The 23,346-nt window shown below is 34.1% G+C and overlaps 1 protein-coding gene across 4 annotated transcripts in view; it reads right to left on the reverse strand.

The window, feature by feature from the left end:
• Window positions 1–16,440: 16,440 nt before the first annotated feature.
• The window catches only part of LOC124354706 (heterogeneous nuclear ribonucleoprotein K-like), a 94,938-nt gene continuing 88,032 nt past the window's right edge, over window positions 16,441–23,346 (reverse strand). For all 4 annotated transcript variants that reach the window (XR_006921706.1, XM_046805361.1, XM_046805359.1 and 1 more), the window contains one exon: window positions 16,441–16,943. Coding sequence is in view for 3 of the 4 variants with exons in the window: in XM_046805361.1 (XP_046661317.1) it covers window positions 16,901–16,943 (43 nt within the window). In the remaining variant the exon portion in view is untranslated. The remainder of the gene's footprint in view (window positions 16,944–23,346) is intronic.

Here is a 23,346-nt window from a genome sequence, read left to right on the forward strand (position 1 = left end):
TAGTATACGCAAAACACAGTACAGATGATAGAAACAGAAAATAAAAGAAACAGCTGAGCGATCAGCAGGAATATAATTTAAAAAAGGTAACCAATTGAAATTTACTAAAATACCCAATTTACACAAATAAAAGTCTCAATTCTTCAAACATAATCCGAATTGTATTATATTTAAGTGTTGGTAAAATAAACTATTATTCCAGGGGCTGAAAATAAATAAAATCTGCCTGTCGGTCCACATGATATTCCTAGAACGAACACACACACACACACACACACACACACACACACACACACACACACACACACACACACACACACACACACACACACACACACATACACACATATATATATAAATATATTCTACCTGGAGGACAATACAGTTTTGTATGGACAGCAATATGGATTCAGGAAATCAAGATCAATAGTACTTGTTGTGATTGATTTTATAAATGACTGCATTGATATTGTCTATAATATTATTTCTACCAATATACGTACACATTTGGGTATAAACAATTGTATATAATATTTTACCCTAATTTAACATGTGTTTATTAGCCGATAATCATTTTTAATCTTAGGTAATGTTCCAATAAGAACTGTTTTTCCAAGGAAAGGAATAAACAGATTTAAAGAATAATTTTAAAATGTAACACAACACATCTCTTGTTTATGCACAAACTAATTGTTATTTCATTAGTACAAACAGCATTGTAAGATACATCATACATATTTTTATTATTTCATGAATTTACTTCCTATGTATAACAGAAAAAAACCTAGTGTAAAACTAAACGGTCATAGGAACTTTTAGCTGTTATTAAATAAATAAATAATAAATAAAAATGCGTTTTATTTCCAAGCGTTTCTCAGTACAAGACTGTTTTTCAGAATAACTTAGATCAATCCTTATAAATATTTAAAATAGGTGCAACAAACAATATTTAACAAATACACACTAAACTTAACAGTAACTAAATAATTAACTAACTTAAACTACATGACTATTTTTATAAAAATCCTTTACTTTTATTCTAAAAGAACCTAGCTTTACTCGTTTGAGGTTTTCGGAGAGGTCGTTGTACAATTTTGGGCCGAAGTAAGAGAAGCTCCTCCTACCCAATTCCAGGTTCACTTTTGGAAAGTGTAGCAAGTGCGTGACATGACGGGTTTTGTATTTTGAAACCTCCTCCCGGGATGAGAGCCTCCCGCTTAAAACAGCTTAAAACATCTTTGAAACTTGCCGAAAGAAGTACTTAAAAACATACTGTTGTAACAAATATGTAACACTAGCTGTTTCCCGCGGCTTCGCACGCTTTTCGTAAGTTTTGCCCGTGTATGTGCACTTCTGGTTCAAGTGAATTATATTTCCAACGACGATGTAGAGTTTGTATTGTTGCCACGATCAAGAAAATCTGTCAAAAGTGTATGTTTATAGCCATTGTCTACGTACATGTACTTTATTATAAAATGGTCTAACACTCAAGCTTTAAGTTCAACCAGAAATATATTTTGATGACAAATATACATCAAAGCTTAACGCCTTCAAATAGTTTTTCGCTATTTAATATACGTAACTATCTCTTAATCGCAGTTTATAGTGTGCAGGCACTTTAAAAACTTTTAACATATGCTGTACCGTCTGGTGGCGAGATACATCAATAGGCATAGTATATAAACCTTATCCGTCGCCAAAATACATAACAAGAAAAGAATCCTACTGTATGTTCAGTAATTTGATCTCAGGAAAAAACAGATATTTTGTTAATACTGACTGCTTTATTGTGTCTTTTAGTATTCACAATAAAACCCATTAGTAAATATCTGTGTTATTTTGAAGTAGGACTAATTTTAAAATTACGTTACATATGTATAGTAATTGGCCCTCAATTTACAGTTATTAGCTTTCGGTTTGATAGTCATTGGCCCACAAAATATTTTACCGCTAATTAAAAGCACATCAAGCCAGATTCAAGCAATTAAATCAAGCACAAAACTTGCGCTTATGTCATATACTTTGTATATGTATTGTTATTTATTACAATAATCATAATTACATAAGTAAAAGTTAAAAAAAGAGACTAGGGTATGTGCAGGACTATTTATCATATCACTTTAAAACAAATAATTAAATATAAATTCAATAACATTATAGAGACAAATGTGATACTTTGATCAATTAACTAAATAAATAATATAACCTAGAACAATAAAATTTGTTCTGCTACAGCAACCTATCAAAATAATTTAATGCTTAGTTCCTTAGAAATTTCATTTCTAAAGTTCAAACTCGAAGTGCATACAAACACAAGATAATTTTCATCAATTTTGTACCTGTTTTCTACACATATTATGTGATACAGGCTATCACACTTATAACATTTAATAGGATGGTCTCCTTCTTCGTCTTTAAAATTCGTCCCATAACTGAAGCAGAAGTCACTTTTTGTTTTTGGCAACAAATTTTTCATCCCTATTAAAAACGTAAGCCTATGTAATACGAACGGTCCTTCATCAACGTAACTTACCTTGTTAACTATGTTTTCAGGTAATCGATTTTCATTATTTTTCTTGTTAACGGGAATTTTCTTGTTTTGTTTAGGTGACTTCTCTTACTAGCCTTTATTTAACTTCTTTTCTTCTCTTAGACTTTTCCTTACAGACATGCTTCTTTCTTTATTTGATTTTTTCGTATTTTTCTTCATAAAATCTTTTTTATTTCTTCGGAGAAACAATGTAAGGTAGTCTTTCAGTTATTCTTTTTACCACTTCTAGTGGGAGTTTCGAGCCATACGAGAACATCAGCCAAACCTTGATACACAGCTCCCAGAGGGCAATGCCTTGTGAAGCTGGAAGCACAATGCATAAACCTTTAATAACTTTTTCCTATGTGTTGTACAATAAGTAAAGTAAAGTTTCACGTTTGTCTCTGATTCCTGGGGATATGTAGAGTCAAGCTGTGCTGAACTGGGGACGACATCTAGTGCAGGTGAAACCATTTCGGAGTCATAGTTTTGTTGGGTTTTCACATCTGTTAAGTGACATCTTTGGAACTAGGACTTTCTGGCACACGTAGTTCAATGTCAGTTTTTGAAAAGCGTGGTTTTGGTTCCGTGGTAGTATGTGACTAACCAAACTTTTCCAAAATTCCAAAGTTCAAAAATTGTGTTCTATCAGCTAAACTTTTATTGCAGATAAATTAATATTAAAATTATCTATAATTAAGATATTATTACAAACTTGTATTAAATTAGAAATTAATGATTTCAAATAACTCTATAATATTCCTTGTTATTGGCGGACGGTATACAATACACAAAAGCATTTTCCGACCTAGTAATAATTCAACATCTATCAATTCAGGCTTTATCTTATACATGTGGTGTGTGATATTAATCAGCTTATAATTAAATTCTTTTCAAGTTTATAGGGTTACCTCCTTCCTTACCTTCTCTGGAATGGCCTATAAAGTTATAACCATTTAATTCAAAGAGTAATGATAAAATATCAAGCTTGCAAAGGTTTCACTTAATGCTATAATATAAATAACACAACAATGAAATATATCAACAAATGAATCTTTTGAGGTTTAATATATTCCACATTAACATGTATTACCTTTTTAACATTTATTAGAATGAATAAATTTCACTTTTAAACTGATTTGAGTTCTGTTTACATTAGCTTCAGTGATATCAGCCATTTAGATAATAAGAGATTTAAAATAAACCATCAATTCTGCGACAACAAAAATTACTTCCATCAATGTCAGACATTAAAAATGTTGAATGATAAAATTATTCCAGAGTGAAACTCTAACAAATAGAGGAGTATTTCAAACCTATACTTGTTATTTAACAAACATACCCATGAGGTAAAACATACCCAAATAAATAAAAATACACAACAGAATACATCTGGACCTAACACTAGTCATGTTGCAATCTATACTTTTAAACAAGGTATGAAGTCATGCCAGTCTGTGATATCCTCTTAGCTGTTAGCAACAGCCAGATAACCCTGATTCTTGCATAGAGATAAGTGTTTTTTTACCCAGATGAAAGAGTAGTGATGTTCTCTCTGAACGGCCCAGATTGCATTTTACAATTTGCGTTTGTTCTGGGTCAAGCTATCACTGATGTAGATAGGTGAGTGATCTCCCTCTATAAACCCAAAATAAAGTGAGTTGACGTTCCCCTTCAGTCGAAGCTTCGAGAAAATGGGCTCCTTGTCAAGTTTCCTCTCCTCTCAGGGAATTTGACAAGAATATTCCCTGATTTAGCAGTTATTACACATGTATTGCTCGAAAGTAATTCCAATTACTTGAGAGATATTTGTAAGAACTATTATGGTATCATAATCCTTTTTATATAGTACACCATGTATTGCAACTCCATTATTCCTCAATGACTGTTCTAGTTCAACATCTTTTATGTCAATTGTTCATTGTTTGTTTATTACATAAAACATTCTTAAAAATAAAGTAAAATATTAATTGACTTTGTGAAAACAATTCTCAACTACGTATCTTACTATAAAATAGAAATACAAGCATGACATTCCTTCTTATAAACATGACCATACAAACTCTATTTGTGAGTAACAATCAGCACAAATTTGAGCTTAAAACATCTTTGAAACTTGCCGAAAGAAGTACTTAAAAACATACTGTTGTAACAAATATGTAACACTAGCTGTTTCCCGCGGCTTCGCACGCTTTTCGTAAGTTTTGCCCGTGTATGTGCACTTCTGGTTCAAGTGAATTATATTTCCAACGACGATGTAGAGTTTGTATTGTTGCCACGATCAAGAAAATCTGTCAAAAGTGTATGTTTATAGCCATTGTCTACGTACATGTACTTTATTATAAAATGGTCTAACACTCAAGCTTTAAGTTCAACCAGAAATATATTTTGATGACAAATATACATCAAAGCTTAACGCCTTCAAATAGTTTTTCGCTATTTAATATACGTAACTATCTCTTAATCGCAGTTTATAGTGTGCAGGCACTTTAAAAACTTTTAACATATGCTGTACCGTCTGGTGGCGAGATACATCAATAGGCATAGTATATAAACCTTATCCGTCGCCAAAATACATAACAAGAAAAGAATCAGTCCTAACAAGAAAGTAACAGTATCCAATATTTTCAGCCCTTCAAGCCTTTGTACAAAATAAATTCCAGGTATTAGGACATTCATTAGAAAGTGAGTCACAACCTTTAAATTCGATTCCAGTGAAAACAAACAAAAATTACTGCTCAAAACCCATTAATAAAAACAATAAAACTGAGGGCAGTAAAGGCCCAATATCTCATCCCTGAAAGTAACAATTTTGTACAGATAGCCAAGGTAAAATGTTGGCCTCTAAAATAAGTGAAATTAGTAGTGAGAAAATAAATGCATTTGACTACATCCGACCAAACACTCTTATGGAGGTAACTGATTCATCTACAATTGAAAATTTAGATTCCCCGCTGATAGTACTAAGCGGAAGTAATGCTAGTCTCAATAATAATCAATCTGCAGCGTTGTTCCACCAGAATATAAGAGAGCTTGAGACATCAACTGAGTCTCTCAAAATTACTCTTGATGAATTAAATTCAAAATTTTTTTTGCAGAAATGTATATGCTTAGTGGTACTAATAATCAGTACAACACAAGACAGAGAGACGAATTGGCTACTCCTTCCAATGAAATATGCCTTTATTTAAGAGGCGGAGTTAGAGCTATTTAGCCCTCTCTACTACTCAACGTCAAGCATTCTCATCAATTGGAACTTTTTGAAAAAAAGCACAATATGCTGGAATTAGCTTTTACAAGAAAATACCTGAAAATATAAACTGAAAAACTTGTTTTTTTTTTTTAATTTAAAAACAAAACTACAATGCATTAATTAAACAAAACCCTTTATTCATTCGATGGACTTAGAGGATATTGTACGGTACTCTATTTTAATTTAGTAGATCATAAATTCATGGTCTTACTTTGTAAGTTTTTGACATCATTCAGTTGTATTCTTGTAAAACAATACAGTATGAATAAAGTATTTGAATGCTGCTTGGTTGAATTTAAAAATATCCTCCATCTAAAAAATTCAAATTTACTGGTTGCAGATTTCTACAGATATTCAGTTAAATCAAATGAAAAATAATCAGTTGATAGATTAGATGAAATGTTCGAAAATATAAGATTACAATAAATAAATATAAATATAGATTACAAATAAATTTGAAAATATAACAGTCCTGGGACTCAGCGAAGAAGCTAGAGATAAACAAAAAAGTTCTATGTTCCTGAAAGTTATTGAAATGAAAAATCATATAAAAAAAGTATATAAGAACAACAAAATTTCTACAAAACCCTTAACTTATCTTCCAATATTGATAAAATTAAATAGAAAATAATAAATAATGAGGTTGGGAAGAACACCTTAAAAGAGAATAGTATAATTATTAAGCAACACGAAACATTTGTACATGATTCACTATACGAGAAAGTTTCAATAATCATTTTATAAATTTTGTTGAGGGCAATAATTTACCTTATGTAGATGATAGAAGGACAAATACCAATAATTATATAAATTGTAACTTATCTACCATGAGTTGTAAAATTCTTAGATGTAACCCAATCAATGAGAAGGAAACTTTAAAAATAATTAGTAGTCTAAAAAACAAAACAAGTTTAGGCTTTGATGAAATACCAGTAACAAGGGAACAATAATAGCAGGAGACTTCAATGGAAAGTCAAAAGAGAAAGGAGAATTTAGAGAATATAAGAGGTTGCAGGCTTACGGAGTGGTCTGCTAGGCTGCAGCTAACTTGTCTGAATTAAGGAACTGAACCACCCTTGTTTGTTAGAGGAGATTCATCGTCAAGGTTGGACATCACCCTTTGCACAGAAGGACTGGAAAGGAAAGTATGTCATGGAAAGTTCTGGGTGATGAGACCCAGTCATCATCAGTGTATTGATATAACCCTCAGTGGGATCCAACAGACAAAGCAGCACCAACCTAAAGGTTGGTGTAGGACATGCCTGGATATGATCGTCTCAAGGAAATACTTAAATTAAACTGAGTGAGATGACAGGAACAGATCCCTTATATCTACTGAAGTAGTGGCAAGTGCTTGCATGGAGAGTCTATGTCCGAAAGGCCAAAGTAGCAGAAGGAAACCAGCTTATTGGTGGAAAATCGCCTTTGGTGAACTGAGAAAACGATGTATACAGTTAAGTAGACGTCTTGTGAGATAGAATAAGCGGTCTGGAGGTCTAGTCCCTGAAAATCTGAAGGAAGATTTAGAGCATGCAAGGAGAGAACTTCGGAAAGAAATTCACAAGTCAATGAATCAGTGTTGGAAAGAAGCCTTAAATAAACTTAGACTTAGAGAGCATAAATGAAGATGTATGGAGTAATAGGTATAAGATTGCTATTAAGAATTTGGCCAACATCTTCCTTCCTTAACGACCAAGATATTGTAATGATATTGTAGAAGCATTGTTTCCCAAGCACCCTGCGGTAATCCATGAAGAGATCGCGGCAGTAGACATCCCCCATTTTACAGAAGAGGAGTTGCATATAGCTTGGAAAAGGATGAAGGCAAGGAGGAGTCCAGGTCCAGATGGAATACCACCAAGAGCTGTAAAACTTGCAGCTGAGGCAAAGGCTAATAAGGTTCTGCAAGTCATGAATCATACCCTCATAAATGAAGAGTTCCCAGTAAAATGGAAATGGGCAAAGCTAATTCCATTGAAAAAGCAGGCAAAACCAGATAACTTTCCTTCTATAGGCCTCTGTGCCTTCTAAACACGCTTTGAAAGTTGCTGGAGCACCTGCTCCTTCTAAGACTTAGGAGAAATAGAAAGAACTGGTAGGTTGGCTGAAAACCAGTTTTGTTTTAGAGAAGGACGCTGAACACTTAGTATTGTCCACAAAGTTATTGAAAAAGTGGATCGTGCTGCAAACGGAACTAGGTACACCAGGCGCATTCCGGGAGTCGTAACTTTGGATGTATGGAATGCTTTCAACAGCGCTTCCTTGCAGAAAATTCTTAAATTATTAAAGGCTAGAGGAGTCAAACAGTACCTGCACCATATGATACAGCAGTATTTTAAGACCGGAAAGGTTTTGATAGATACACAAGAAGACTGCCTGAATATATCAAGTGGTGTGCCCCAAGGTTCAATCCTGGGCCCAACGCTGTGAAACCTGCTGTATGTGGTTTTCCGGCGTCCACTTCCGGATGGAGTGTCTCTAGTAGGGTACGCTGATGACACGGCCCTTGTGGTTGTAGCAAATAGTGAGCAGCTGCTCATGTCCAAAGCAAACCGAGCCATAAACCAAGTGGTTGCATGGTTACAGTTATAAGGATTGGAGATTGCACCCGAGAAGACCGAGGCCATAGTAATGGCGGAAAGGAGAAATTTGACCGACATCAGCTTTGAGGTAAATAGTTTGGAGATGTTGAAGTATTTGGGAGTATGGTTAGACCACAGAAGATCCTTCCTTCATGTCAAGTGTCAAATAAAAGTGCTTGAGTGGCTGGTAGTCTTTGCCGACTCATGAGGAATGTTTAGGACCAAGTCCAAGTAAACGAAGACTTTTGGCCATGGTAGTGGAGTCAGTGGCTCTCTACGCATCAACAATCTGGATAAGAGGCCTTGATTCCGCGAAGGCTAGATTGAAGTTCGAACGAGTCCAGAAGAAGATGGCACTTCACGTGTGCAGCGGTTACCGCACCATCTCAGCGGAGGCAGTCTTTGTCATTGCGGGCGTTCCCCCTCTGGAACTTCTGGCCTAATAGAGAGCAGATCGGCACGCGGGCATTGAGAAAGCCAGGCAAGAGATGCACTACTTACACGATGGCAAGAGCTATGAATAAACATCCAGCAGGCGTCCTGGACAACTACTCTAATTATTAACGTAGCCAGATGGATGAAGAGAAGTCATGGTGAAACAGACTTCTATTTGACAGTTTCTTGCAGGGCATGGGGACTTCCAGAGCTACCTTTTCCGGATGCAGAAAGTTCAGACTGTAAACTGCAGATACAGTGGGGAAGAAGATAAAGCAGAACATACAGTTCTTTAGTGCGAACGCAGGGCCCAGCTGAGAAGAGAGTGTTACGCTTACAAGAGACAACCTGATATGCAAGATGCTTGAAGGTGTGGAGCAATAGTTTGGTAAGAGATATTATAAAACAGAAGATTTAAGAATCAAAGCACGATTATCATGACTTAGAGTTAGCCCAAGGGAATGACTGATAGATAGGCGGACAGAACCAAGCAAGAATACCAAAGCCCTGGTGGACTGTAGTAATACCATAGATGATCCCAGTCTCACCAGGTTGTAGCAGAGAAGTTAAGGTTGTAGTGGGTGCAAGACCTACATGCACATGGAAACCGCAAAGGACCTGCGGCGCCCCTTTTTGTGTCTGGTAGAGATTTCACCCTCTCATGAAGTAAAAAACCAAAGAAAAGTAATAAAAGAAAAAAGTAGTAAAAAAGTAAAAAATACAAAAAGTAAAAGTAGTAAAGCAATTGTAGATTTTCTGATTCTGAAAAAGCACTAAAGATAAAGTTAACAAAAAATGTTTATTTGAATACATATTTTCAGACGATAAAGCATATACCACTGCATGAGCGATTTTAATGCCCATCATCCTTTATGGAGTGCAATAAAGCCAATAGTATAGGTAATAATATACTCAAACATTTTAATAACTATTTATTCATTTTAGCAAATTCAGAGAACCGAGCAGCAACTCCAGCTTTATTTCATCAACAGTCACCCATTGACATTACATTTGCTACACCAAAATCATAATTTTATTGGCAGAAACAGAAAATCCCACTGTACATACAAGCTTTAAGACAAATTACTGATTTCAACCCTCACTACATGACCCAAAAACAAAATATTCCAAATCACTGGGATTCAATCTACCAATTTTAATGAGGAGTCTTAATATAGCTTTCAACAGGACATTCATTAAAGAGGAGATAAGTAAACAATTGTGTAGTAATATTATTATATATAATTCAGCAACTCACATATAGGTGCTTGGAAACAAACTACAAAACCTATATCTGGTGGTTCAAAATATGAAGAAAGTACTGGAACAGCCTTCTATATTCCATCACTAATAAAAATTTATGCTAAACAAAAATGTTAAATTACTTGACAGAAGTGTATGCAATTTACTTTGCGATTGGGCATGTGCTTATAATATACAATATCAATGTACTGATATGCTCTTATTTTCAGGCAACCTTTAAAGCTCTATAAAACTGCAGCTAGGGATTTAAAGAAGATGGTATTCTCTCAATCTTATACAGCAATTACCTACGGCTGGATGGTTTAAACAGATACAAAATCACTTTATTAGATACATAGGGTTTAAAACATGTAATCTCAATATTACATGAAGGGAAATTATCAATATTTGCAGACTAAGGTTAGGATATGCAAATGAAAATTCTTGTTTGTATAAAAATAAATCCTACTATTAACTACCGTTACATGAACGTAATCCCTCAACACATTATTTTGTAATAGGACATTATTGACAAACAACAGTACAATGATTTCCCATCTCTAGCGATCATTACTCAAGCACCATGGCTACACCGCAGCACAAATTATTTTGTGTTCTTAAGTTTGCAAAGTACAACTCCGTGATTACAGAGCAAAGAAGTTTCAAGTTGAGGTACTAAATTGATCCTCTGAATGGGTGGAAAATTTGTAGATGATATAGACAGTTTGTAGATAGAGGATGTATTGTAAAGGAAAGAGCCCTGGCTACTCTCGTGTTCCTGAAGAAACTGTTTTTCAACGTAGTCCTTCAAAATCGACTCGTCGTGCCTATCAGGAGTTAAAACTGCTTACAACAATTTAGCGTGTTTTGAGACGTCGGTTATAATGAAATCATACAAGTTACAGTTGTTAAAGCTCTGCGTCCTGATGACAACATATGGCATTTTGTAACACGATCCATGACGCTGTTGACAATGATATCATTTTCGCACAACGCATAATGTTCAGTGATGAAGCAACTTACCAGTGGTCATGTAAACAAAAATCACAATGTTTGAATTTGGGGTCTACAGGACCAAAATGATAAGAGATTCGCCCAAAGAAAATGTGTTTTGTGCGATATCCTGACCATCCGTTTATCATTCTTCGATGGAAACACGGTTAACAGTCAGCAGTATCTAGGTACGTTATAAATCTTGTTTCCAAGGCTACATGAAGACAACTTCATTTTTTAATAAGACCGGGTACCCCCTAACTGGAATCTGGAGCCGACCGTTGGATTGTTAATCAAGGAGCTGGTGACTTTGTGCAGCCATGTCTCATCTGGGCTCCACGGTCAACAGATTTGACACCCTGTGTGTTTGAAGGATAATTTTTATTTAGCACCACCACTCCTACAGAACCTGGAAGAGTTGGAGAACCCGATCCGCACTGCCATAACATCAGTGATGAAGGACATGCTTGTCCGAGTATGGGAGGAATTTCAGTATCAATGTAATATTGTTCTTGTCCCTAATGCAGGATATATTGAACATCTGTAATCTGAACTTGAGACGGTCATAAAATTATGTGTGTAAAGTTTCATATTCGTGTGTCATAAGTTTAATAAATAAATTTATTTGAAATAAGTATTTTATTTTTGAAACGCCCTGTATATTAATGTTAATTATGTTAGGGAAATAAACTGGAATTTTTAAAATTAATTCTTTATTTACACCATAACTTACTTCAGCCCTTTTAAACCCTGTGTTCGATATACCACACAAAGGTGGTCTAGCCGAAATGCCCATCGTTCGGCATATCGGACGTTTCCAGAAATTAAGTGTTAGTGCTCGATTTACTTCTAATAAGAACTGGTAGCTAATCGATTTACCACTGCTGGGTTTAGGAGTAGTAGTTTCTGTTATATTTTAGAGGGTTGATAGTTTCATTATGACTGTTTTTTGTAACTTATAAAACCCCTGATCTGGGTAATTTAGATACACTTATAACATTTTTAAGAACTGAAAATTTAAAAAAAATGTAAAATCGCTTTTTTAGTTTCTTATTTTTAAAAGTTGCAGTAAATGCCTAAAAATTATGTTTTTTACATGTTTCTTTCAGGATACCACATATAATTGTGTGCTTGAATATAAATATCATTTCAATTCCTGTATGACAAAAAAACTTGTAAAATAAATAATTTCAAACAAATGTACAAAGTATATACACAACCGCAACTCTTGCAGTCATAGGCCTATCAACAACTAGTTGATGGCCTAAATCATCATCTAAATTATTGTCTGAGGATCAGTAGTATCGTTTTCATCATCAGTTAAGTTTTAATCATCAAATAAAAATCATCTTCAACATCATAAAAAATCACTGAAAGTATTTACATCGTTACCTGAATATTTCATCTAAGACTGCACATATTTCGTGCCAATCCAAATAATCCTGTTCCATGGTAAAAACTATCACTTACACAATAGTAAATCAGTTAAATGAAAAAAGGAATTCCTATTTCTAAAAAACAATGAAAATAAATCACAGTGACAGAAGTGTTGAACAAAGTAAACACAAACAATCCACATTATCAGATTAAAATCCACACGACGATCGCGATAATAAACCAAAACGAATGCTCTAGAAATTACGTATTTAAAGTGTTTGGAAGCAACCAGTTGTCTCAAAGTCAATTATTTTGAAGATTGTATAATGTATCAAAGAACGCCCGCCTTGCAAACGCTAACAGTTAATGTGGTTGGCTTAAAAGGTTTCTTTATGTTGCCGGGTTTCATACAGCGACGAGTGAGATAACATCTCCATGAATAAAACAAAAACCTTGTAATTGACCGTTTATTTTGTCGTCTGTGAGAGTGATATTTGCTGATGACTTGAGTTGTGATTTACTCTTAGCTGTGTTCAGTTGTAATCTAGTTGAAATTGCGTAAATAAAAGCGGTTTATCACTTGATTTATTATTCTATTACTGAAAAATAAGTAAACAGAAAATAAATGACACCAGTGAGTAAAAACAAAATTGTTTTGATACACAATACTGTTGGTGTTAAATTCTAATTTTTGTGATAAAATTGTGAGTAAATGTAAATATGTTATTGCTTCACTATCACTTTTGAAAAATACTACAAGTTTCAGTGTTATTTTGTAGCACAATTTAGATAAGTTCAAGGCAATATGAAGACTATAGTCTTCCTGATATACATTTGTGAAAATGTTTCAAACAATTGTGCACCTGTTGAGACAATGAAGATACCTCTTTGCTTAGACTATAAAACTTTCGTAGTCTAGGGTTTTCTGATGTCAAAAAGATGTTAAGTGCTCATTTTGAGCTTCTTCCTCACCAACCGTTATTGATATCTTCAGATGAACTTAACTCCAGATTCCAGGAGTCAAGTCTGTGACAGCGTCAGATTCCAGACGTTGCAGTAAGAGGAATGTGAACTTGAGGTAGCCATCATTCACATTGAAATTGCAATATGCAGGTAACGACAATTGGCATCCAAGGAGTTTTATACTTGTACAGGGTGGCCACCCAAAACCTTTTTTCAAATTCCCGGTTTTTCCCGGTAGAAAATTTACGATTATCTACTCTATCTTCAAACCAAATAGTACTGTATTTAACCCTTACGCCAAGTGCAAACATGACGTTTTATGGTCACTACGAGATTTGCAAGTAATGTCACAAAGCTGCGGTGCTCTAGCATTTCGACGCTAGCGATATGCGAGAAATTCGGTGACGATTTATCGCCATCACCTATTTTAAGCTCCTTAGTTTTTATCTCTGTGTCTTTCCATGTATCGACATAACATTGTGTATACCTAATAACTTTCCTTCCTGTGGTATTTATAAAATACATGTATCCAATCCGGAAATACAAAGATAACAAATAAATACCAACACAGCGCTACCGTGGGGCAGAATGCAACCCAGTATTGAGGGTCGGAGGTCTAGCGGTGAACAAAATTTCAGTAAGAGACAATGATTTCGCCGGTACACAAGGCTGATTCAGTACAATCAACAAGTAAACCAAATACTTTCATCTGAACTCTATTTAATAATTTATCTTTTGTGGGGGAAGGTTAAGAATACCACGTTACTTCAAAGGAATTTGAAAAGATGCAGGGAAATGAATATATTTAAAATTCCAAGTCAGTTTTCCTTTGTAAGTAATAGAAATAGTTGGTTATGAAATGAGCTTCCAGAATACATTACATTTACGTAAAAATGTATGCATTATATTTATAGAGAATATATTTATTTACAACTATGCAAAGTACGACGTACAGATAAAACACGAATTAGCAATCGACTGTTTACTATCGAGGAACTAAAATTAGCGCATAGAACCAGCAGACACTAGTATTGAAAAATATAGACAGAAAAAACGAACTTCAATTATGATATTATTTATGAATTACGTTATTCTGTTGCTATATATTTCTAAATAATTTGTACACAAAGAACTACAAAAGCATGTTTCACCAATCGCTAATTTGAGTACTGCCGATCGTATTTGTCCACGAATAGACAGTGCAGACTCGGTCAGTTAGTCTACAGTCAAGGACTACGAAAAAACAAGACATAAAGATCCTCATGCACGTTGGACTACATGGTTTGAACAATTCGAATCGTCCGAACGATCGTCACGTGTGCGTAGAAGTCGTTCCGGTAAATAGTTGACCGGAGAACTGACGGGTTTTCCAGCCGTCATCCAACCAATACCGCCCTGACGACGAAAACTGTGAGCGTGGCTCATTCGATCGGCTGGCCGTCTGCCGTTTGTAGACTGGCAACAACATTAAGTTGCGTTTACAATGGTAAGTAAAGATGAGAGAGAATTTGCACAAATACTGTAGCAATATGTGAACAATATAAGCAATTTTACTAACGAGAATGTCGCAAGTACTTGCTACAGTTGTATCGCTGGTGGTTCCGGGAGTCAAGACGAAGTCTGTTCATACACGACACTATTCTCCAGTTCTTGTAACCAACTATCCGGTACTGGTTGCGGCAGCGATCGCGAGAGCACTTGTGCCCGTTTAGAATAGCGATGTTTAGTTGAATACTCAACTTGCGCCATTTTTTGCCGTTGTAAACGCAGTCAGTCGAGATTTGGATGTGACCGTGGTATCAAAACATAACATAACTTCCTTTGCTTTAATCTATGTAATTTTATGACAATCGGAGCGTGTATGAGCAATTGTTCGTAGACCAACCGAGGCCTCGGCCGCGATACGAGCGGTTAGCGGGGACTTTAAGTTAATGTTTGTGTTGTACATATGGGTAACACTCGACACTAGACATGGCAGACGTGAGCAGCTGGGCAGTATCATACAATGGCGTTTATCCGCCGCTAATTCTAAACATTAAATGTTTCTCCTGCCGCTCAACCCTTACCTCGTTGCTGTGCAACAGGACGCAAACGCCCCCTCCTCGACGTTACTTGTTGTAACTAACCCACTACTTTCTCCAAAAGGTATCTTATTAAGCTTTGTATAAATCCAACACATTCTGGTGTACTCAAAACCCCGGGCTGTACCTCTTATCAAACCGTCAAACATTATATTATTCAACGAACCGAACTCTGAAGCCTGTTTATAACACTACATTTTAGGCCTGTGCCATCTATCTAGCACACGTCTTTCCAAAACACTATTTTCTCTAAAGAATCTGAGTTGGACAACTTCGTCTGGAAACCTCACTTCGGCGACTGAATACTACTTTAGTAAAAAAAACCCGTTTGTATCGCGGTTACTACCACTCTGCCGCTTAAAGCGTACCCCTCGTTTAGTGCCGAAATCGGAAACGATCGGTCGGAGGCTTGCCACGGCAAAGAAGTAGAACTAACCAAGATAAATTCACTACACTAGTGGAGGTAACCTTAGATCAACCGGCGTCAGATGTAGGCCATGAACATAATGTCGATCTTCATTCACAATTTCACAAGCCACGTTGAGTAAAATAAGATGTTTCGTGATTAATCCGTTCTTGATTCAAGCAAATTATGTCTTGATTTTATAAGTTCTTGGAGATGGAAAAATTATTTTTGAAATTTTCCCGGTTCTCAGAAAAATTCCCAGCTTATTCCCGGTTTTCCGGTCGGGTGGCCACCCTGTTATAATAAAGGGTATATAATGAATGTAAACATTTCAAAATAAGTATAAAATTGTCTTGTTACATAAATTATTGAATACAACTTTTTTTTAAATAATTAAATAGGGTTGGATTCTTGGTATTTTAACCATTCCCAAGTTAAATAGAAGTCTTAAAGAGTTTTGAATTCAGGATATTATTATGTTTCCAGTAATTTATTTATATTATTTCAGAATAAGAATTTTATTATGACTCATTTCAAAAATTAAATCAGAAATTTGGGAGTAGAAAAACACAACACAATTCTAAATATAATTTTGTTTATTGACATATTTTCCCTCATAAACACACATTAAACTATAAAATTGAAAAGTCAAATTTTACCAGGAAGACTGTCAATGAAATGCAAAAATTTTAGTGATCGTACTGATTGTATTTGTTAAGATGGACTGATCACACATAATAATCACCTTAATGTGTAAGAAATAATAAAATATAATACAACACTAATTATGTCTTACTATAAAACTAAGGAAATTGTTTAGAATGTATATAGTTACTGACACAAGGAAAAGTTAACAATGTTTAAGCAAAGTGTACAAATAACTACTAACGTAACAGATTTTGTACAATAAATTGCAATGTAATAAACTTAATGACAAACATACATTGCTTAAAAATACTAAAATATCTAAAAATAAACTAACTTTGTACTGCTTAAACAATATATATTGTTTCCCAAACTGGTGATAAGTATAAGAGTTCAGTACCGGTGGTTTCTTGCTACATTGGTGTTTTCATGTACACTGCAACAGACAATAATAGAGTTAGCGATATACTATAGTATTACTTACTATTTATAATTTTAGCTTGAAAATTAACACATTTGAATCTTTAACATCTAAAACAAAAATCTCTTGTACCACTTGGAGCTATATTAATATGAAAACAATAATCAAGAGAAAAACAATCTCATGCTAAAACAACAAAATATACTGCCTAACAGATTGAACTGTTACACAATTCATAATTATAAAAGAAAATGTTCAAACATCTCATCCCACGTTAATGATAAAGACGTTAATTTACTCATTCAAAAGTTATGTTACAGAAATACATACAGGCATTCAATCTAATTTAAACAATAAAAATAAAATATAGACCAAAAACAAATGTACTTAGTGTATATTGCAGTCTAATCTAATCCTTTTGTTGACTGAATTATATACGTAAAATTATAAATATGTAATTCTATCATACCACCAATAATGCAAAATTTTATTAAGAGGGGGTAATCTTTTATTTTAAAATTTACTCTAAGGTACATATAATAGGAATTAAAGAGATATAAGGAGCACAAGAAATATAGCATAGTACGTAAGAACACTGGTATAAAATGATGCTCAGTTATAATAAAAGTATACAGTGAAAAGGCTACATTACAGTAACAATGAAATTACCGATCTAATGTCTGATATTACTACTGATGATGTCCTGTTCAATCTTACTTCTAATATCATAAATATTTCCAATGTATGAAAAACTGTTTAACCCTCCAGCTGATGACTATTTCACTTTAAAATGATAGGGCATTTTCAAGACATTTGCATGGTTTGTTTAAAAAATTATAAAAAAATAGAAAACAGTGAGAAATTATCAAGTTTTGTACATCAAATTATTTGTAAGAATATATATTATACAAGCTGGTAACTAAAATAAAAACTTACCTTTTTTCCAATTTTTTTCTTTTTTACCCGGGCATAATGATAAAAAAAATTAAAATTTAAACTTTGAGGTAATACAGGGTGACCGCCGGGAACCGGACGTTTTTGGAATTGCTAGTACACGCTCAGCCAAGATGGGAGAGGGGGGAGAGTGTGGTGAATGACTTCGCTATACAATGCCATTTCAGTAGCCATGGAGCAGTGGACAGTGGAGCATCGCATGTTTGCATACAACGCGTATGTGCAAAATGGCGAATCTGTTACAACGGTACAACGGAGGTTTTTCGCACTCATTTCAACCTTGGACGCCATGGTACGGTTCCTACCCGCAATACTATTCTCAGGTGGGTTCAAAATCTGAGAACGACAGGAGTTATTTTAAAGAAAAAATCTCCTGGCCCAAGGAAGACCATAAGGACGCCGGAAAACGTCGAGAGGGTGAGACTAGCCCTCATTCGGAGCCCAAGTCGTTCAGCAAGAAGACATGCAAGTGAACAAAGGTTAAAGCGTGAATAAGTGCGGAAAATTTTGCAAAGTGTTTTAGAATTTCATCCCTATAAAATGTGTGTTGTTCAGAAGCTATAGGAAAGAGATTACGCTCAGCGAGAGGACTTCGCCGTTCACATGCAAGTGTTGCTCGAAGATAATGACAGCACAATAATCATTATGAGTGATGAGGCACATTTTAATTTAAATGGAGAAGTTAACAAGCAAAATCCTGTCTAGAGGTCTAGACAGAAATGAACACGTTTATTTTCAACAAGATGGTGCCACACCGCATACTGCTCGCTTGTCAATGGCTGTGGTCCGTCGGATGTTTCCAGGAAGGCTTATTTCCCGTTTCGGCGACATCCAGTGGCCCCCAAGGTCACCAGACTTGACGACTTGTGACTTTTTTTGTGGGGGTACCTCAAATCACAAGTCTGCAACAACAAACCTCGCACCTTGGCAGAGCTAAAGGATGCAATCAAGACCAAAGTGGCAGCAATTGATCAAGAGCTTCTCGAACGTGTACATGCGGATTTTCTTAAAAGGTTAGAAACCTGCATTCAAGAAAATGGACACCATCTATTTGACGTTATATTCCATAAGTAACATTGTTCTTAAATGGCATGTAATTACAAACATTTCTATGTAATAAAATAAGTTTTATGTTAAAAAATAAGTGGTTTATGTTTATTTAAAAAAACGTCCGGTTCCCGGTGGTCACCGTGTATATATGTACACTAACTTGTTGTATTCTAAATTCCAAAATAAACAAAATGTTCCAAATTTAATGCTGAGTTGGAAACACATCACATAACTTAACGAAAATAAAAACACTAACACTAAGAACTTAAACAGAAAAAAAATGGTACGTAGGTCAATTTTGACTATTGTTGCAATACTTCAAACTTTCAATATTTTTTTTCTCAATAAACCACTCATAAATGTTATTTTGGTTCAAATACAATCCTAAAAATATCTAATGTATAACAAAATTAAACCATGAGAAAAAACATAACTCTTTATATACATATTTATATAACCCAAAATACATTTACATATTCCGATTCAGATCCTGACTCCTCTGCTCTTCTCCTCCTCTCACTAACAATCATCTAAGCGTCACTAATCTCTTCATCTAAACAGTGCCTAATCGCACTAGAACGGCTAAGTTCACTCATAATAAAACATAAACTAGTATTGCAAACGATTTACAACAGTCAAGACAGTAAACAAACATGTGCCGAGAACAATAACAGCAAACCAAAGCAAGAGCTGAATGCAACAGTAAAGGCGCGGTGCAAATCAGCTGATTGTTACATCCCACTACATTCCAAAGACCACCAAATATCAATTCCAGTAATACAGGTGGAAAGGGCATTTCTTCCTCTTTCGTACTATATAAATAGCAAGCTTATCGTATATCTCGTTATAGTTGTTATATGACGCTAACTAAGGATCGCACTGTGCGACTCTATCAGTACAGACGGGTCTAATTGAGTCACACCATGCGATCTTATCAGATGGAGGGTTAAGGATGTTTAAGGAAGATTTAAGGTCCATTAGTTAGTTATTCATCAATCGTTGTCATCCTAATCTTATTTTTCTCTATATTGTGACAAGACTCAAATTAAAGGTTACATTCTAATCCTACGTCCTCAGCAATGCATTTAGCAGGAATCCTACTTGATTTTGTAAGAGGTATTGTAAAATTTGAACAATTTATAAATGTTACTGTTTAAATTATTAATACATAATTTAAAGAACTAAATTCTGTCTTAAACCATTTGACGAGTGTGCACGGCTTATGCAGTGCTCTACAAGTTCTACACCTGACTGTGAATTTGGCCACAAACAGACTATTTGGAAGTAAAAGTCAACTCTTACATTTAAAACAGATCTAAATATTGCCAATAGATACCACCACTATACAGAACTAGGATTTGTATAGCGGTATTATCAAGATAGCTGAAAAAGTTCCAAATAATTCCAATAGATTGCACAGTACATCAGAAAAACGTTAATTATCAACACTAGTCTAGATGTCATACTCTTTCTTACTGGATTAAACAGCAAATGCAGTGAGCACTCATTTGGCCTATGATGTACTTGTCAACAGGTTTAATAGTGGATATATGTTAATAATAAATACCTATCTATTATTTAAAGGATTCAAATTAAATGCATTAAGTATTTTTTCTGAAATACATATTGAAACTCATACAAAATTGTGTAAAATACTATGGTCTATACATACATAAAATAAATATATATATATAGTATTTGGGAACGTCTAATCTGGTTTTGAATTAATTACGATTAAACTTGGTCTTCTAGCACAGACGTCAGTCAACTTTCCGTTTATATTACACAAAAACAGTTTAAGTTATAAAGAAAACTTGCACCAGACGAATCCTCTATTCATAAATATCAATTCATTTTTTTTATAGTTTACATTCGTTATATTACTCGTTGTTAGCTGATCCAAATGCCGCACAGCAATGCAGGTGGTGTCGCGCTGCACAGCCTTGACGTTCTTTGTTACTTCTGTTTCTAGTTTATTATGTAGGCTAATTGTTTATAATATAGATTGTTATGTTGTGAAATGAGCAATCCTCATTGTTCAAATTATATACAAGAACTATTGGATGATGAAAATATTAGTTCTGATGATGAAAGTAACATATCGGCAAATAAAGTGCAGGATGGTTGTCAGATTTGTTGTCAGGTAGTTTAGATGAATATAAACCGGTGGAATGTTAGTTGGGTTGTGAAAATTGATAGTGACAGTGAAAACAATTTATCATCTATAATATAAAAATGAAACTGTTCGTGTGTAACAGCATCACTCACAAACGGCTGGACGGATTCGCCTAATTTTTGTTTTAATTTGTTCGTCTTGATCTGTAGAAGGTTATAGGATACTTTTTATCCCTTTCCCGATTCAGGATTCCGCCCCACTGGTTACAGAAATACCCGTAAGAAATGCATTGCAGCAAACATATGTTATTAAGTGAAAGAGTCTTTTCAAATTTTTAATCAGCTGTTCTTTGTAAACATATTATATAATGCGACAAAAAATATATTTATATATAAATTTCTTTACACTTATAGTTTTAAAGCATAGAGTAAGCTTAAGAGAAACGACAAATTTTGTTTAAACTGTTTCTGCAATCATAATATATAAAAATGAATGTTTGTGTGTTTGTCCTTTATAGACTCAGAAACTATTGGACCGATCACTATGAAAATTTGTATTTTTCTATGTAGAAGGTTTATACGCAATGCCCATTGATGTAACTAACCACCAGGCTGTACTGCAAGATATAAAAGTTATCAAAGCGCCTGCACATTATAAACTGCAATTACAACACAGTAGTTACGTATATTAAAATATCCAAACACTATTTGAAGGCAAAGAAATATACGGGCAAAGCTTAAGAGACGCGTGCGAAGCCGCGGGAAACAGCTAGTTATCTGATATATCTCACCAATATGGATGCGTACTGCAAAAAAAGTTATACATACTTTACATTTTAATAAAAAAAACTTTTTTGTGTTGTAAATAATTGTATATGCGTTATAATCTTTTTGATCACTACAAAACTGTGTGTATTTTTTACATTTACAGACTCTTTCTATCTCAAAGTCACGTGAAAGTTACATGGAGTGAAACTTAGAAAACAAAAAATTTACAATACACATTTTTCAATTTATGTACAAAAAAAACAACAATAATCTAGTAAATGTATATTTGTATTATTTTAAAGTTTTCTCTGGTTTGTAAAAAAAAAAGATATATAAAACTTATTACTTAGAATTTAGCACATATGCTAAAAATAGAATATAAAAATATACTGTGCAAAAAGCAGTGCATCATTCTAGGAGTTTCTTATTATCAGTCGGAGGGTTGGTAACTGTAAAATGATGATGATAACATTACTTTTCATAAAAAATATAATAATAAAAGAACAAACATTACATTAACAAGTAAATAATAGCATGTAGTTTGTCAGATTGTGTATGTATATATATTATATATATTTTGTATATATATATATATATATATATATACACACATACAAAAATACAACATACATACGGCCAAATACAACATAATTGAATCGTAAAAAGTAACAGCTCTGTGGTGTAATGGTAGCACATTCACCCGGCAAGTGAAAGATTCGGGTTCGAGTCCCGACAGAGCAAGTACTTTTTGTGATTCAATGTTTATTGAAAAATTATATATATGTATTACTGTAACCATTTAGAAAGAAGTAAAATATTATGATAATCAATAAGGCATTTAGGTCAGCTCTGTCTAGAAACTGTTGAAACTAGAGCCAGAACAAGCTATTCTGGCACCATTGGTAAAATACATTTTAACACAAAGTATACCAACTACACTACCCCATCCCAAACAGAATTGCTACAACAAAAATATAAATTATTCAATGACAATGGCATGTTATTAAAAGAAACAGGACTTGTAATTACCATAACATTATATTTCATGTTTACAAAAAAATTAATTCCAATTTAATAAATAAAAACTCTTTTGCAATTTAATAGAAAGAACTATACTTCCAAAATATAACATTGGATTCATTTATCATTTCATTTTTCATACATTTCTGTGAAAGATGATACAGTTCACACTAAAATCTATGGTTTGGGCCATAGCTTATTCTACTGATAGGGATGGTGGGAGGAGTCCTTGAAATCTTTCCTAGGTAATTTTCAAATCAATCTTAGTTTTCATTCAATTTAATTTCGAGAAACTTCACTCACCACTAGCAACACAAACACACAGTTTAAGCCAACAAGACTGTTACAGTGAGGAAATTTGGGACCAAGACGATACAATTATTGCTGGAGATTTAGTTTAAGAAATCTTATGAATTTAAGTGAGGGCATTCTTCTTGCTATTGCTTGAATTATATAACAAAGTTTATTTCCTTCAATGTCTTTAGCATTTTCATTTGTAAAAAATGCTTCC

The sequence above is a fragment of the Homalodisca vitripennis genome, chromosome 2 (assembly GCF_021130785.1).
Source record: "Homalodisca vitripennis isolate AUS2020 chromosome 2, UT_GWSS_2.1, whole genome shotgun sequence".
NCBI classification, from domain to species: Eukaryota; Metazoa; Arthropoda; class Insecta; order Hemiptera; family Cicadellidae; genus Homalodisca; species Homalodisca vitripennis.